The sequence below is a fragment of the Triticum aestivum genome, chromosome 2B, assembly GCF_018294505.1.
Source record: "Triticum aestivum cultivar Chinese Spring chromosome 2B, IWGSC CS RefSeq v2.1, whole genome shotgun sequence".
In the NCBI taxonomy this organism is placed as follows: Eukaryota; Viridiplantae; Streptophyta; class Magnoliopsida; order Poales; family Poaceae; genus Triticum; species Triticum aestivum.
The window spans coordinates 188875170-188893862 of NC_057798.1; the positions used below are offsets into that span (position 1 = coordinate 188875170).

General features: G+C 45.3%; 1 protein-coding gene across 1 annotated transcript; it reads right to left on the bottom strand.

Annotated features, from left to right (window-relative positions):
* Positions 1 to 13432: 13432 nt before the first annotated feature.
* On the bottom strand, positions 13433 to 16704 carry LOC123044271 (pentatricopeptide repeat-containing protein PNM1, mitochondrial). The gene is made up of 2 exons (XM_044466972.1): positions 15195 to 16704; positions 13433 to 13772 (listed from the first exon to the last, which is right to left on the bottom strand). Exon 1 carries the CDS (start codon positions 16653 to 16655, stop codon positions 15207 to 15209), a length of 1449 nt encoding a protein of 482 aa, XP_044322907.1. The 5' UTR covers positions 16656 to 16704; the 3' UTR covers positions 13433 to 13772; positions 15195 to 15206.
* Positions 16705 to 18693: the final 1989 nt, after the last annotated feature.

The following is an 18693-nucleotide window of genomic DNA, read 5'->3' on the forward strand; positions in this document are numbered from 1 at the left end:
GTAAGGTCAGCACGCTTAACGCTCGATGACGATTTGTATTATGAGTTATGTGTTTTTGATGACCGAAGATTTTTCGGAGTCCCCAATGAGATCACGGACGTGAAGAGGAGTCTAGAAATGGCCGAGACATAAAGATTGATATATTGGAAGGTTATATTTGAAGGAAATATGCCCTAGAGGCAATAATAAAGTTATTATTTATTTCCTCATATCATGATAAATGTTTATTATTCATGCTAGAATTGTATTACCCGGAAACATAATACATGTGTGAATACATAGACAAACATAGTGTCACTAGTATGCCTCTACTTGACTAGCTCGTAAATCAAAGATGGTTAAGTTTCCTAACCATAGACATGAGTTGTCATTTGATTAACGGGATCACATCATTAGGAGAATGATGTGATTGACATGACCCATTCCGTTAGCTTAGCACTTGATCGTTTAGTATGTTGCTATTGCTTTCTTCATGACTTATACATGTTCCTATGACTATGAGATTATGTAACTCCCGCTTACCGGGAACACTTTGTGTGCTACCAAACGTCACAACGTAACTGGGTGATTATAAAGGTGCTCTACAGGTGTCTTCGAAGGTACTTGTTGAGTTGACGTATTTCGAGATTAGGATTTGTCACTCCGATTGTCAGAGAGGTATCTCTGGGCCCTCTTAGTAATGCACATCACTATAAGCCTTGCAAGCAATGTAGCTAATGAGTTAGTTACGGGATGATGCATTACGTAACGAGTAAAGAGACTTGCCGGTAACGAGATTGAACTAGGTATTGAGATACCGACGGTCGAATCTCGGGCAAGTAACATACCGATGACAAAGGGAACAACGTATGTTGTTATGCGGTTTGACCGATAAAGATCTTCGTAGAATATGTAGGAGCCAATATGAGAATCCAGGTTCCGCTATTGGTTATTGACCAGAGACGTGTCTCGGTCATGTCTACATAGTTCTCGAACCCGTAGGGTCCGCACGCTTAAAGTAAGATGACAGTCATATTATGAGTTTATGTGTTTTGATGTACCGAAGGTTGTTCGGAGTCCCGGATGTGATCACGTACATGACGAGGAATCTCGAAATGGTTGAGACATGAAGATCGACATATTGGATGACTATATTTGGACATCGGAAAGGTTCCGGGGACAATATCGGAGCTCCAGGAGGTTATCGGAACCCCCCGGGAGGTATATGGGCCTTATTGGGCCTAGTGGAAAGGAGGGGAAAGGAGCAAGGGAGGGGGCGCCCCCCAAGCCCAATCTGAATTGGGAGGGGGGCCGGCCCCCCCTTTCCTTCCTTCCTCCTTCCTATTCCTTCCCTCTCCCTCTCCTAATAAAAAGGGGGAGTCCTACTCCCAGTGGGAGTTGGACTCCCCCCCCCCTAGGGCGCGCCACCCCCCTTGGCCGGCCCCCTCCTCCACTCCTTTATATACGGGGGAGGGGGCACCCCATAGATACAACAATTGATCATTGATCTTTTAGCCGTGTACGGTGCCCCCCTCCACCATAGTCCTCCTCGATAATATCGTAGTGGTGCTTAGGCGAAGCCCTGAGACGGTAGAACATCATCATCGTCACCACGCCATGGTGCTGACGGAACTCTCCCTCGACACTAGGCTGGATCAGAGTACGAGGGACGTCATCAACCTGAACGTGTGCAAGAACTCGGAGGTGCCGTAGTTTCGGTGCTTGATCGGTCAGGCCGTGAAGACGTACAACTACATCAACTGCGTTGTGCTAACGCTTCCGCTTTCGGTCTACGAGGGTACATGGACACACTCTCCCCTCTCATTGCTATGCATCACCATGATCTTCGTGTGCATAGGAAATTTTTTGAAATTACTATGTTACCCAACAATATTCGGACATAAGAATGGTTCCGGAGTGATTCGGGTATTTTTTGGAGTACCGGGAGGTTAACGAACCCCCCCTGGAAGTTAATGGGCCTTAGTGGGCTTTAGTGGAGAGAGGGAAGAAGGGCCACAAGGTGGTGCGCGCCTCCCCCTTGCCAAAACCGAATTGGACAAGGGGTGGAGGGCGTGGCCCCTCCTTCCTTCTCCTTCTCTCCTCCTTCCTTTTGCTCCGGAGAAAATAACAGGAAAGGTGGGGGCCGAATCCTACTTGGACCGGGAGTCCAAGTAGGACTCCCCCTCCCTTGGAGTGCCTCTCCCATGGCCAGCCTCCTCCTCCTCCCTCCTTTATATACAGGGGTTGGGTGGAACCCTAGGACATACAAGTTGATCTTTTAACCGTGTGCGGTGCCCCCCTCCACAGTTACACACCTCAGTCATATCGTCATAGTGCTTAGCCAAAGCCCTGCACCGGTAACTTCATCATCACAGTCACCACACTGTCGTGCTGATGAAACTCTCCCTCGGCCTCAAATGGATCAAGAGTACGAGGGACATCATCGAGTTGAACGTGTGCGAAACGTGAAGGTGTCGTACGTTCGGTACTTGGATTGGTTGGACCGCGAAGAAGTTCGACTACATCAACCGCGTTATTGAAACGCTTCCGATTTCGGGCTACGAGGGTACATGGACACACTCTCCCCTCTCATTGCTATGCATCTCCTAGATAGATCTTGCGTGATCGTAGATTTTTGTTTTGAAATTAACGCGTTCCCCAATAGTGGTATCAGAGCCATGTCTATGCGTAGATGTTATATGCACAAGTAGAAAACAAAGAGGTGTGGGCGATAATAGTCATACTGCTTACCAGCATGTCATACTTTGATTTGGCGGTATTGTTGGATGAAGCGGCTCAGACCGACATTATGCGTACGCTTACGCGAGACTGGTTCTACCGACGTGCTTCGCACACAGGTGGCTAGTGAGTGTCTGGTTCTCCAACTTTAGTTGAATCGCGTGTGGCTACGCCCGGTCCTTGTTAAAGGTTAAAACAGCACACTTGACGAAAAATCGTTGTGGTTTTGATGCGTAGGTAAGAATGGTTCTTGCTAATCCCGTAGCAGCCACGTAAAACTTGCAACAACAAAGTAGAGGACGTCTAACTTGTTTTTGCCGGGCATGTTGTGATGTGATAAGGTCAATACGTGATGAGATATAATTTGTTGTATGAGGTGATCATGTTTTGTTAAAGTTGTCGGCAACTGGCAAGAGCCTTATGGTTGTCTATTTATTGCATAAGGTGCAAGCACCATATAATTGCTTTACTTTATCGCTATGCGATAGTAATAGTTGCGAAAGCAATAGTTGGCAAGACGACCATGTGATGACACGTTGATAGAGATCAAGATGATGGAGATCATGGTCTCATGCCGGTGACGATGGAGATCATGATAGTACTTTGGAGATGGAGATCATAAGCACAAGAAGATGATGGCCATATCATGTCACATATTTTGATTGCATGTGATGTTTATCTTCTATACATCTTATTTTGCTTAGTACGGTGGTAGCATTATAAGATGATCCCTTACTAAATTTCAAGGTATAAGTGTTCTCCCTGAGTATGCACCATTGCGACAGTTCTTCGTGTTGAGGCACCATGTGATGATCAGGTGTCATAGGCTCTACGTTCACATACAACAGGTGCAAGCCAGTTTTGCACACGTAGAATACTCGAGTTAAACTTGACGATCCTAGCATATGCAGATATGGCCTCGGAACACTAGAGACCAAAAGGTCGAGCGTGAATCATACAGTAGATATGATCAACATAGTGATGTTCACCATTCAAAACTACTCCATCTCACGTGATGATCGGACATGGTTTAGTTGATTTGGATCACGTGATCATTTAGATGACTAGAGAGATGTCTATCTAAGTGGGAGTTCTTAAGTAATATGATTAATTGAACTTTAATTTATCATGAACTTAGTCCTGATAGTATTTTGCAAATTATGTTGTAGATCAATAGCTCGCGTTATAGCTTCCCTATATTTTTATATGTTCCTAGAGAAAACTAAGTTGAAAGATGATAGTAGCAATGATGCGGACTGGGTCCATGATCTGAGATGTATCCTCATTGCTACATAGAAGAATTATGTCCTTGATGCACCGCTAGGTGATAGACCTATTGCAGGAGCAGATGCAGACGTTATGAACGTTTGGCTAGCTCAATATGATGACTACTTGATAGTTTAGTGCACCATGCTTTACGGCTTAGAACCGGGACTTCAAACACGTTTTTGAAATGTCACGGAGCATATGAGATGTTCCAAGAGCTGAAATTGGTATTTCAGACTCATGCCCATGTCAATAGGTATGAGACCTCTAACAAGTACATTGCCTAAAAGATGGAGGAGAATTGCTCAACTAGTGAGCATGTGCTCAGAATGTCTGGGTACTACAATCACTTGAATCAAGTGGGAGTTAATCTTCCAGATAAGATAGTGATTGATAGAGTTCTCTAGTCACCATCACCAAGTTACTGGAACTTTGTGATGAACTATAGTATGCAAGGGATGACGAAAATGATTCCTGAGCTCTTCATGATGCTGAAATCGACGAAGGTAGAAATCAAGAAAAGGCATCAAGTGTTGATGATTGACAAGACCGCTAGTTTCAAGAAAAGGGCAAAGGAAAAGAAAGGGAACTTCAAATATAATGGCAAGCAAGTTGTCACTCTCATGAAGAAGCCTAAAGCTAGACCTAAGCCTGAAACTGGGTGCTTCTACTGCAAAGAAAATGGTCACTGGAAGTGGAACTGCCCCAAATATTTGGCGGATAAGAAGGATGGCAAAGTGAACAAAGGTATATTTGATATACATATTATTGATGTGTACCTTACTAGTGCTCGTAGTAATCCCTGGGTATTTGATACTTGTTTGGTTGCTAAGATTAATAACTCGAAACAGGAGTTGCAGAATAAATATAGACTAGTTGAGGATGAAGTGACGATGTATGTTGGAAGTGGTTCCAAGATTGATATGATCATCATCGCACACTCCCTATACTTTCGGGATTAGTGTTGAACCTAAATAAGTGTTATTTGGTGTTTGAGTTAAGCATGAATATGATTAGATCATGTATATTGCAATACGGTTATTCATTTAAAATAGAGAATAATTGTTATTCTGTTTACATGAATAAAACCTTCTATGGTCATACACCCAATGTTGATGGTTTATTAAATCTCGATTGTGGTAATACACAAATTCATAATATTGATGCCAAAAGATGCAAAGTTGATAATGATAGTGCAACTTATTTGTGGCATTGCCGTTTGGGTCATATTGGTGTAAAGCGCATGAAGAAACTCCATAAAGATGGACTTTTGGAATCACTTGATTATGAATCATTTGATACTTGTGAACCGTGCCTTATGGGCAAGATGACTAAAACTTCGTTCTCCAAAACAATGGAATGAGCTAATAACTTATTGGAAATTATACATACCGATGTATGCGGTCCGATGAGTGTCGATGCTCGTGGCGGGCATCGTTATTTTCTGACCTTCACAGATGATTTGAGAAGATATGGGTATATCTACTTAATGAAACACAAGTCTGAAATATTTGAAAAGTTCAAAGAATTTCAGAGTGAAGTGGAGAATCATCTTAACAAGAAAATAAAGTTTCTATGATCTGATCGTGGAGGAGAATATTTGAGTTACGAATTTGGCATTCACCTAAAACAACGTGGAATAGTTTCACAGCTCACGCCACCTGGAACACCAGAACGTAATGGTGTGTCCGAACGTTGTAACCGCACTTTAATGGATATGGTGCGATCTATGATGTCCCTTACCGATTTTCCACTATCGTTTTGGGGTTATGCATTAGAGACAGCTGCATTCACTTTAAACAGGGCACCATCAAAAAATCCGTTGAGACGACGCCTTATGAACTGTGGTTTGGCAAGAAACCTAAGTTGTCATTTGATAAAGTTTGGGGCTGTGATGCTTATGTGAAAAAGCTTCAACCTGATAAGCTCGAACCCAAATCGGATAAGTGCATCTTCATAGGATACCCTAAGGAAACTTTTGGGTACACCTTCTATCACAGATCCGAAGGCAAGATATTCGTTGCTAAGAATGGATCCTTTCTAGAGAAGGAGTTTCTCTCGAAAGAAGTGAGTGGGAGTAAAGTAGAGCTTGATGAGGTAACTGTACCTTCTCCCGAATTGGAAAGTAGTTCATCACAGAAATCAGTTCCATTGATTCCTACACCAATTAGTGAGGAAGCTAATGATGATGATCATGAAACTTCAGATCAGATTACTATAGAACCTCGTAGGTCTTCCAGAGTATGGTCCGCACCAGAGTGGTACGGTAATCCTATTCTGGAAGTCATGTTACTAGACCGTGATGAACCTACGAACTGTGAGGAAGCGATGATGAGCGCAGATTCCACGAAATGGCTTGAGGCCATGAAATCTGAGATGGGATCCATGTATGAGAACAAAGTGTGGACTTTAGTGGACTTGCCCGATGATCGGCAAGCCATAGAAAATAGATGGATCTTTAAGAAGAAGACCGGCGCAGACGGTATTGTTACTATTTACAAAGCTCGACTTGTTGCGAAAGGTTTTCGACAAGTTCATGGAGTTGACTACGATGAGACTTTCTCACCCGTAGCGATGCTTAAGTCTGTCCGGATCATGTTAGCAATTGCCGCATTTTATGATTATGAAATTTGGCAAATGGATGTCAAAACTGCATTCCTGAATGGATTTCTGGAAGAAGAGTTGTATATGATGCAACCGGAAGGTTTTGTCGATCCAAAGGGTGCTAACAAAGTGTGCAAGCTCCAGCGATCCATTTATGGACTGGTGCAAGCCTCTCGGAGTTGGAATAAACGTTTTGATAGTGTGATAAAAGCATATGGTTTTATACAGACTTTTGGAGAAGCCTGTATTTACAAGAAAGTGAGTGGAAGCTCTGTGGCATTTCTAATCTTAAAAGTAGATGACATATTGTTGATTGGAAATGATATAGAAATTCTGGATAGCATAAAGGATACATGAATAAAAGTTTTTGTATGAAAGACCTCGGTGAAGCTGCTTACATATTGGGCATCAAGATCTATAGAGATAGATCAAGACGCTTGATAAGATTTTTCAATGAGTAAATACCTTGACAAGTTTTTGAAAGAGTTCAAAATGGATCAGCCAAAGAAGGAGTCCTTGTCTGTATTACAAGGTGAAAAGTTGAGTAAGACTCAAAGCCCGACCACGGCAGAAGATAGAAAGAGAATGAAAGTCATTCCCTATGCCACAGTCATAGGTTCTATAAAGTATGTTGTGTTGTGTACCAGACCTATCATGTACCTTGCCATGAGTTTGTCATGGGGGTACAATAGTGATCTAAGAGTAGATCACTGGACAACGGTCAAAATTATCCTTAGTGAGGACTAAGGAAATGTTTCTCGGTGATGGGGGTGATAAAGAGTTCATCGTAAAGAGTTACGTCGATGCAAGCTTTTACACCGATCCAGATGACTCTAAGTCTCAATATGGATACATATTGTAAGTGGGAGCAACTAGCTAGAGTAGCTCTATGCATAGCATTCTAGACATAGAATATTTCCAAAATACATACGGCTCTCAGCTTAGCAGACCCGTTGACTATACTTCTCTCACAAGCAAAACATGATCACACCTTAGTACTTTATGGGTGTTAATCACATAGTGATGTGAACTAGATAATTGACTCTAGTAAACCTTTGGGTGTTGGACACATACAGATGTGAACTATTGATGTTAAATCACATGGCGATGTGAACTAGATTATTGACTCTAGTGCAAGTGGGAGACTGAAGGAAATATGCCCTAGAGGCAATAATAAAGTTACTATTTATTAGACTCTAGTGCAAGTGTGAATACATAGACAAAACATAGTGTCCCTAGTATGCCTCTACTTGACTAGCTCGTTAATCAAAGATGGTTGTGTTTCCTAACCATATACATGTGTCGTCATTTGATGAACGGGATCACAACATTAGGAGAATGATGTGATGGACAAGACCCATCCGTTAGATTAGCATCATGATCGTTACAGTTTCATTGCTACTGCTTTATTCATGACTTATACATGTTCCTCAGACTATGAGATTATGCAACTCCCGAATACCAGAGGAACACTTTATGTGCTACCAAACATTGCAACTAAAAGGGTGATTATAAAGGTTCTCTACAGGTGTCTCCGAAAGTGTTTGTTGGGTTGGCATAGATCAAGATTAGGATTTGTCACTCCGTGTTTCGGAGAGGTATCTCTGGGCCCTCTCGGTAATGCTCATCACTATAAGCCTTGCAAGCAATGTGACTAATGAGTTAGTTGCGGGATGAAGTATTACGGAACGAGTAAAGAGACTTTCTGGTAACGAGATTGAACTAGGTATGATGGTACCGACGATCGAATCTCGGGCAAGTAACATACCGATGACAAAGGGAACAACGTATGTTGTTATGCGGTTTGACCGATAAAGATCTTCGTAGAATATGTAGGAGCCAATATGAGCATCCAGGTTCCGCTATTGGTTATTGATCAGAGATGTGTCTCGATCATGTCTACATAGTTCTCGAACCCGTAGGGTCCGCACGCTTAACGTTTGATGACCGATTTGTATTATGAGTTATGTGGTTTTGATGACCGAAGTTTGTTCGGAGCCCCGAATGAGATCATGGACGTGACGAGGAGTCTCGAAATGGTCGAGATATAAAGATTGATATATTGGAAGGTTATATTCGGGCATCGGAATGGTTCCGGAGTGATTCAGATATTTTCCGGAGTACCAGGAGGTTACCGGAACCCCTCCCCCCCGGGAAGTTAATGGCCTTAGTGGGCTTTAGTGGAGAGAGGGAAGAAGGGACACAAGGTGGCGCACGCCTCCCCCCTGCCCAAACCGAATTGGACAAGGGGTGGAGGGCGTGGCCCCTCCTTCCTTCTCCTTCTGTCCTCCTTCCTTTTGCTCCGCAGAAAAAAACAGGAAAGGTGGGGGCCGAATCCTACTTGGACCGGGAGTCCAAGTAGGACTCCCCCTCCCTTGGCGCGCCTCTCCCATGGCCAGCCTCCTCCTCCTCCCTCCTTTATATATGGGGGCAGGGGGCACCCTAGCACATACAAGTTGATCTTTTAGTCGTGTGCGGTGCCCCCCTCCACAGTTACACACCTCAGTCATATCGTCGTAGTGCTTAGGCGAAGCCCTGCGCCGGTAACTTCATCATCACCGTCGCCACGTCGTCGTGCTGACGGAACTCTCCCTCGGCCTCAACTGGATCAAGAGTACAAGGGACGTCATTGAGCTGAACGTGTGCTGAACGCGGAGGTGCCGTACGTTCGGTACTTGGATTGGTTGGATCGCGAAGAAGTTCGGCTGCATCAACCGTGTTATTGAAACACTTCCGCTTTCGGTCTACGAGGGTACGTGGACACACTCACCCCTCTCGTTGCTATGCATCTCCTAGATAGATCTTGCATGATCGTAGGAATTTTTTTGAAATTACTGCGTTCCCCAACAATTGGACCCTTGCGTCATTGTTTACCCCAAGAGCTCGGCTCATCTTGTAGCTCCAAGAGCACTGTCCACAAGCAATTCCACCGAGTAGAGTTTTACATCGCATGTTGGCCCGAAACTATGTAGCTCGCTATGTCTCTGTCGTGCCTCGCGCCTAGTTCATAGCCTCGTGGTAGCAAGCCAAGTCCCCAAAGTTTGAACCAGGGCTTTGGAGGATTTCCTGTCGCTCAGAATCAATCCCCCGACAGCTTGGCGGCCTGCGGTGGGGCGGCAAGGCAGGAAGGTCAATCCGCGTGTACCGGCTATGCGCCGGTGGCAACGCGAGCTCGTCCTTGACGCCGCGGCCACGACTGAGCAAGGAGGAGGCGGGATCCTCATTGACTTGTGATGACCCACAAGTATACAGGATCAATCATAGTCCTTTCGATAAGTAAGAGTGTCGAACCCAACAAGGAGCAGAAGGAAATGACAAGTGGTTTTCAGCAAGGTATTCTCTGCAAGTACTGAAAATAGCGATAATAGATAGTTTTGTAGCAAGGTAATTTTAACAAGTATCAAGTAGCAATAGTAACAAAGGTGCAGCAAGGTGGCCCAATCCTTTTTATAGCAAAAGACAAGCCGAAAAGTTCTCTTATAGTAAGCAAAGCGTTCTCGCGGGCACATGGGAATTCTCGTCTAGTCACGTTCATCATGTTTAGTTGATTCGTGTTCACTACTTTGGGCACAGAGAACCGGTGCTAGGGTTCTGTTCTTACTTGAACAATCTTATGATTACCCCCTCTAGCAAGCGTCCACAACTACAAAAGAATAATTAAGATAAATGTAACCATAGCATGAAACATATGAATTCAAATCAACCCTTGCGGAATAACGCATAAAATAGGGTTTAAGCTTCTGTCACTCTCGCAACCCATCATCTACTTATTAATCCCCAATGTCTTCCCTTAGGCCCAAGTATGATGAAGTGTCATGTAGTAGACATTCACATAACACTACTAAAGGAAGAACAACATACATATCATCAAAATATGAACGAATACCAACTTCACATGATTACTTATAACAAGACTTCTCCCATGTCCTGAAGAACAAAAATAACTACTCACAAATCATATCCTTGTTCAAGATCAGAGGTGTATTGAATATGCTTAAGGATCTGAACATATAATCTTCCACCAAATAAATCAACTAGCATCAACTACAAGATGTAATCAACACTACTAGCAACCCACACGTACCAATATGAGGTTATGGGACAAAGATTGAATAGAAGAGATGAACTAGGGTTTGAGATGAGATGGTGTTGATGAAGACGTTGATGAAGATTGGTCCTCCAACGATGAGAGGATCGTTGGTGATGTTGATGACTTCGATTTCCCCCTCCCGAAGGGAAGTATCCCTGATGAAATCGCTCCACTAGAGAGCAAAAGTGCTCCTACCCAGGTTCCGCCTCGAGAGGGCGACGCTTCATCCCGAAAATCTTCTTCTAGTTTTTCTAGGGCAAATAGCATCATATAGGAGAAGAAGGGCCCCGAAGGCCTGCTGGTGGGGTCACGAGCTCACCCGACGCGCCCCTTGGGAGGGGGCAACCTGAGCTCGTGACTCTCAGGTGGGTCCCCTCCTATTATTTCTGCCAATATTTTTTATTAATTTCAAAACAACTCTCGGTAAATTTTCAGGTCATTTGAAGCTCCGGAGAATATCTATCTCTATTATAGCTTTTTTTGGTCCAGAACTCCAGCTGTCGTCAATCTCCCTCTTCATGTGAAACTTGCAAAATAGGAGGGAAAAGGCATTAGAATTGCTTCATAAAGTGAAATAATAGCGCAAAACATTATAAATAATAGTAGGAAAACATGATGCAAAATGGTCGTATCAACCTGCCGTGGTGGGGACTCCGGCTCCATATTCACGCCGTAGCGTGGCGGGGACGGTGACTCCTCCTTGACCCGCGCCGACGACGGTTGGCGCCGGGCCCATTTGACGGAGCGAGCACTCCGTCATGATCTTCATCTCACAGACGAATTCTTCATCCGTCAGAGCCGCCTCCGTGAGGAGGCGCGGCCGCTGCTCCGGCTGTTGTGGTGGTTTCTGGTCCTCCTCGTTACCAGAGTAGAGGACGGTCTCCTCTTTGCCGAAGGAGCCGGCCGCCATGGATGCCGAGGGGCCCGGAGAGCGCGGGCAGCGGCGCCAAGATCCTGAGGATGAACTCTCTTCGCCACCGCCTACCGATGTGGACCACCACGACTTCGGCATCGCCGCTGTAGGGGGGGCTTGGGGAGGAAGAGGAGGGGATCAGAGAGGAGGAGGTGTGCATGTGCATCGCCGGAGCACAACTTATATAGCCGCCGCCAGGCCAAGCGGCCGGTCAGCCCGCTTCAATGTGGCGTAGCAGACGGAGTTGGTTTCTCGGGATGCGGTGTCCGCATTGAAGCAGCGGCGCCCGGGAGGTCATGTCCGTCCGACCAAATCGCAACGCCGACACGAATGCGGCGCGGGCATTCGATGAAAAGCGTGGGAGAGGCGGGTGGTTTTTTTGATGGGCCAGGACAGTCAGCGCGGGTGTGGCAACGGTCCGGACGCCCGCAACCCCCCCCCCCCCCCAGTTTGTGTACGGTTTACAGGAAAACACGTCCGGACCGCCGAGCGGACTGATACAGGACCACCTTGAATGGCAGAACACGTTCGAAGCAAGCAACCCGAACATATGCGGACCGTTTAAGGGTCCATGTTGGAGATGTCCTAACCTAGCGTTATCCTGCGGCTTTGCCCAAATCAAACAAGCTTACAAATGCCTCTCTCGCTGTCTCAGCCTCCAAACCCTGAGACGGTGAAATGGACATGCGTGTCATTCTCAAGCCTTGCGTGCATAACCACACCTCTCCGAGTTTATTACAGCTGAGCAGTTTATTACAGCTCCGAATAATTGGCGGTCCGCTGGCTGGCTTATTGGCAAGGAACGGTAGAGAAGAAGGGCGCCACACCACGCAAAAACACCCAAGATGCCCAACAACCGAACGGCGACGATCGCCATCGCCCAGCCAGGGCAACAGGATAGGGGAGAATCGGCCAATGCGGGTCGTGTGGGTGCACAAGTTCCATTTCTGACGAGAGGGATTGCGTCGGTTGGAGGGATCCGAGCTTCTGTTTCCCCAATAGTTTTGGGCCAAATCAAGTCCCCATCGCCGTCACTGTTCACTACCTTGTGTGCGAACCGCTGATATTTATCGGGAGAGCGAAAGTAAAGCGTTCCTTGAAACAATGGACGGGCATGGTCCAAGGTTGGTGCGCTGTCCGTCTCCGTCCGTCCACGGATTTTTGGGTTAAAAAGAAAGAGCTAATCATTTCTCCCCCCTAACCTAGATGACCAGCTATCTAGACTAGACTTACATAAGCAACATGATTCTTCGTCTTGTGATCTAGAAGAAGCTTGGGACAATTCCAGTAACAGACGCCAATTTTTGGCCATTTGGGTAGTCGGCGACGGTCCTCTGAACTCAATGTTGTCCGGCAAAATTTTACTCCCTCCATCCCATATTAGTTGCTGCTGAAACGGATATCATACTACCCCTTAGAAGATGTCACGAAAGATTGACAAAAACTTTCATGATTTGCCTGTCCTTTGGGCGCAACTTTTTCGGTGTGCATCAAACTATGTCAGTAAAGACAAAGGGGCGACGGGGTCCCAGGATTCCATTGTTTTTGTTATCTCCCTTCTATCATGGTGAGAGCTTGATCCAAGAATGACCTATAAGATGAGAACTCGCAAAAAGAGGAGCCAGCGCACGCTAACCAAAGTGGCCGGCCAACACAGCGAAGCCAGGTAGACAAATGCACAGGGTTTTGCCTGTCCGGTGGAAATCTCAGAAAAGGAAATTTGCCCAGACCTAAATCTTGATGTGACGCACACCTATCAAGCATATATGTAGAAGGTCCTGGAGCCCGTTGAAGTTCAGCATTCGGGCTTACTTACTGGAAAGAAGAGGCGCTAAGCATCCTTGAGAGAGGTGATTATCAACTACAAAACCGTTGCTTAAAGGATATCAGCTACAGATAGTTGCTTCATAAGAACCCAGAAGCTACTTCTCATAATGAACTAACAGGTAAAACGTGCATTATTTCTGCTGCAACATTTGCAGGGAACATCAACATAGATTCAGCAATCCATCAACAAAAAAGAGCAAGCTTGTATGAAGCCCTCAGATAGGAAAGGTAATGTTGTTTGTTAGCCGTTCGCAATGGCGGGCACAACTCACGGAAACCGATTTTCCGCTCTTCTAAACTGTAGGTAGGCTTCGTCCGATGCTTCCCCTCCCACGATCATCCGCTCCAACCGAACTGAAATGTAAGTAGGGGACAAACCATTACTAACATATTTGCAGGGATATGCGCAGGAAGTTCCAAAAATAATAATTAACAGCAACTGTTTATTCAAATTTCACTATGCCAATATTTATTGTTTTCCTATTAACATGAGCATTTCTTAATGAGATAAGATCGTCTCCACAAACGACAACCAACTCTAGATATCCATGTAGGAAAGAGATGCCACACTAGCAAGGATAAAATTAATGAAGCGGCCTAGTGTGCTGCACATCAACTATTATAATTTTTCAGTGGAAAGTACACACATCCTAAGCACACTACTGTAACTCTGTCGACAGAGTGTTGACATTATGCTATTCTGAAACAGACCGGACTGCAGGCAAAAGAAAAGGAGTATGACTTGATAATATTGTCTAACGAAGAGTACATCAGTGTAGTCAGTCCTGTGGAAGGAAGAGGCATGATAACATTGGGTAAAGAATATTTAAGCAACTTTACTAGCCTTTCTGCACTTCACTGTGGACTTGCAGAAAGTACATCCAGGATTCTTCGCTGTACCTAACATTATCCAGTCCTAGCAAAAGTTACATCCATGATTCTTGGTTTTAAGCACAACTTGTTTCCATTAAAGTATCTTAACTCTGTAACTGCACCTGAGTGCAACTGTTTGGATGCACTAAACAAACAAAGATGATTTGTTCTTTTGTGCTCTCTGCTTGCCCCCAAGCCTACATTCCACGAGTCTTGAAGCACTAAGGCACTATGGTCATTACTGTAGTGGGTTGTTGAAAATCAGGCCATAGAAGTGCTTTATGAGTTGTTCTTTCCGCTTTTACAGGGAAAAATGAAGCACCCCAGACCACAAATAGCAGGCATGAAAGAAAAATAAAATGAGAAGTCAACTTAGATACCTCAATTTCTCAGTCCAACTCTAACTCGTTTAACTATCAGCGATTGGGAATCCATGACCAATCAACTGACTTAATAACTTTGTAGCGAGTTGAGCAATCCCACTCAAGAAAATTTAGTCCTACCGCCCTAGCCAAAATTTCTCATTTCACAAACTTCCTTCTCGTTTCTCACATAGATGAAGGTCAAATTTATCGATTTAACAGCCTATCCGACACCCAGTGTTCCATCTTATGGATACCTACACCAACATTTTCTGTATAGACTAATATCCTGCGTTTTGACCATCTTTAAGTGGAATGGTACGAAGTGTAAGATTCCATGAAGTTCCAAATCGGAATATCAGCTCCTTTAAAAGCAGAGTGCGCGTTCCTACATTTAAGTGCACTGATGTAGGATATGCTACTGGTTAAAACAGCTAACATAAAATGACGGTCTCGTATCCGGAACAGTCCACCTAAGCAAATTCTGAAGCAAAGAACATAAATGTTATCAGTGGAAAAATAGCATGAGTATGAAAATTACCCCCAAGTCTGCTCAAGCCCTCATTCGCCGCTTAGGCTTCTTGACAAAGCTCATTTTGAGCTTGTACAGCCGCTTGCTCTTTAATATCTTCTTCTCCGGTAAAGTCAGCTTTTTCTTCACCTTCTTCTCCTTCTTCTCTTTCACATACCTCTTGTCAATCTTATAGACTCCTGGTGTCACGGTAATCCCACGCGCTACTGCCTCCCTGAACAGTGCATTTGAACGATCCCCTAAGTTATGCCTAGCCAACTTCTCAATCAGCAGGCTATATGATTTCGTTCCAGGTGCATGCCCGTATCCTTTCATCAGGCGGAACACCTTGACAGCATGCTCAACCCTCTCAATCCCACATAAAACCTTGATGAACCCATAATATGCCTTCCTATCAAGTTTATCTCCAAAACCTGCAGACCGCATCCAAATCATCAATTCATCCCCTTCAGAGATCCTGGCAGCCTGGTACAAGCTCTTGATAAGCACAAGATATGTGTCAGCATCTGGCGAGCATCCCCACTCGCCCATTTGTCGGAACAGCTTCATTGCATCCTCAGTCCTGCGAATCTTACAGAGATTTTTTATCAGCACCCGGAACGTTCCCGCATCACGGGGAATGCCATTGGCCTCCATGTCAACTAAGAACTTCTCTGCCTCTACAGGCATCCTTAACGGGTCTTTCTTGCGGCAGAGACGGCAAACACAATCAAGAACAGCATTGTAGGCATCCAAACCTGGCTGGAACCCACCATTTCGTGTCTCACCGATCAGCCTTAGCGCATGGTCAAGCTTACCAGCATCAGCATAACCAGATACCAGCAAAGTGCAAATATTGTCATCCGGAAAGATCTCATGGGCGATCTTCTTGACAGCACGCTCTGCAAGCTGTGGGAAGCCCTCGGACGAGAGGGAGGAGACCAGCGAAGTGAGCGCCCCACGGGTGCGAAGCTCCCCAGGCAATTCGTCGAACACCTTGAGCGCGTCCGTGGCGCGCCCAGCTCTCGCCAGATGAAAGAGGTAGGCGTCGACTGTGTCTGGCCCTAGCGCGGAGGGGAACTCCTGAAGGAGCGTGCGGACGGCGGGAAAGTCGCGGCGGCGGGCGAGGTGGCGGACGACGAGAGCGAGAGCACCGTCGGAGGGGTGCAGCGAGCGGCGGACGAGGAAGCGGAAGAGGTCAGCGGCGGCGCGCGAGGTGGCGGGAGGGGAGAGGGAGAGCGTCTCGGCGAGGAGCGCGTTGGTAGGGCGGACGTCGGAGAAGTGGAGGGAGAAGTAGGCGTCCGGGGAGGTGGCGGGGGCCGGGGTGGATGAGAGCTTGGTGACCGCCGCGGCGAGGGAGGAGGCGATGGAGGTGGTATCGGTGGTGGAGAAGGGGGTGGGGGTCGTGGAGAGGTGGCGAACCAACGGGGAGGGGGTGCCGGCGGTGGCCGGAGATGGTAGGAGGCGGCGGAGGAGGTGGCGGCGCCACATTTTTGGACGGGAGGAGATCGAGGGAGCGATGAGGGTTAGGGGAGGTTTCCACTTCCACTGGGTGCCAGATCTAAGAGGCGCTACTAGGTGCAATCCCTGACGTTGATCTGAGATCGGCCGGCGAGGACGGAGCACGGGAGCAGTGGCGAACGACTTCCATTCAATCGTGTAAACATGTAAAAAAAACTTACTGAATTTTATCCTAGGCTATTTCAAAGGTGTGATATGGGCGTGTTTGATTGACATACGAGTTAGCCTTCTGTTTGGTTTGTCGCCACACTTGTAAAAGGACTTTTTCATGCAAATTAGACCCCACATGTCATTGACTCGGAAAAAATATGACAAGATTATCCAAGTATGGCGAAGTGTGCCCTTATTTCTACATCTAACCTTAGCCATGGTAAAAAAAAGTGTAGCGAATGATGGCAAGCTTGAACATTTGAAATAGCCATCGTGCTGGAGTATCTCGAAGTGAGTTAGTGAGTGGTTCAGGTTCTGTCTCGATCCCTCTAGTACTTTGTATATAAAAACGTGAAAACATATATAATATGAATTTTCACTCACATTCCTTTTCTCCTCCCTGCCCCTCCCCCTCTCCCCCCCCCCCCAAAATTATTTTTTTCCTCGATGTAGGGATTCAGAGGCGGCGACATGGGCAAACAAATGAGCAACAATGGCAACCATGTAGGATGACGCCGCACTAGGGATTTGTCCCAACATTAAGGTTAGCTATAACCTATTTTTTTTTCTCGTGTTATTTGATATAGGATTTGGTCTTGTTGTCTAGGGATTATGATTTTTAAGGTTTTGATGCTGCGAGTTGCTTTGCTGGTCTAGATGCTTGTATACGCTCTTTTCTGATGATGATGAGGTGATGATTTTCGCGTGCATGTAGAAACCAGCGACGAGGTCTTTTCCATAGAGATACATCAACAAGACATTTGTTTTCATGGTGATGAGACTAGAAATCAATCTTCTCTTGAGGAACGCCAGTACCATAATCCAACACCGACTCCAAAATACTCATATGTTTAGGAAAATGCTATGGCAGGATCAATCCCCCCCCTCTTTGGCGAAATCAAATTTCATATCAAAGGGAGCAACAAACTAAGTCATTTGAAAGCAGAAGAGAAGAGAAAACTCGATTCTGACCTTTTGATTTAGGCCATTGAAGAACACCTGACCCGAACTCATATCCTATTTGGAGATGATTTGCAACACTGTCCTCGAGTGGCAGGTGAAGAAATGAAGAGTTGAAGTAGCCATGGGGCTGAAGGTGGGAGAAATCAAGCTCCCAGACATGCATTTCACTCCAAAAATGTATAACTATGTTTTCATCATAGAGACATTCAGTACAAAGTATAAGGGGTGGGTTTTTGATTGAGGAAAGAATAAGAAGATAAGGGTTTCAAGTTTTTTCCTATTCGGGAATTGCATTTTAGAAGAAGTGATGTGCACTAACATTTGAAATGGAAGATACTGACTACTGGTGTAAAAAATATGGAACTAAGCACCCACAATAACTGACATAACTTATGTAATGCACATACATTCATGTTGCCTACACACTCACAATACCTAATTCAAGACTAAAGAAATCACAACAACCATATCACTTGTTGTTGGAAAAAATCTGTCTCAATGAGACACGGTATTGTCATACCTAATTTTTAGTTGGTTGGCAAATATCTCCACTAACCACCCAATGCATGGCTGGTTCTCCAATTTAAATTGTGTAACTTATGAAACATCAGATTAACTTGCATACTTGGGAATGCCTATTTCCAACCGGATGTTGACTATCGTGGATTTCGATCCCAGTGGGGAAAGGGTGGTGGCTAAGGCAAGGAAAATTGTTGGCCTCCAGATGGAAACTAACCCTTGTTAACAATTGCCTAACTAACATCCCCATGTATTTGATGGGATTTTACCTCCTACAAGATGGGGTGAATGATAAAATGGATAAGGTGTGATCTCGTTTCTTTTGGTAAAAAGGAAAGGGGTAAAACATACCATATCGTAAATTGGGTGACCATTA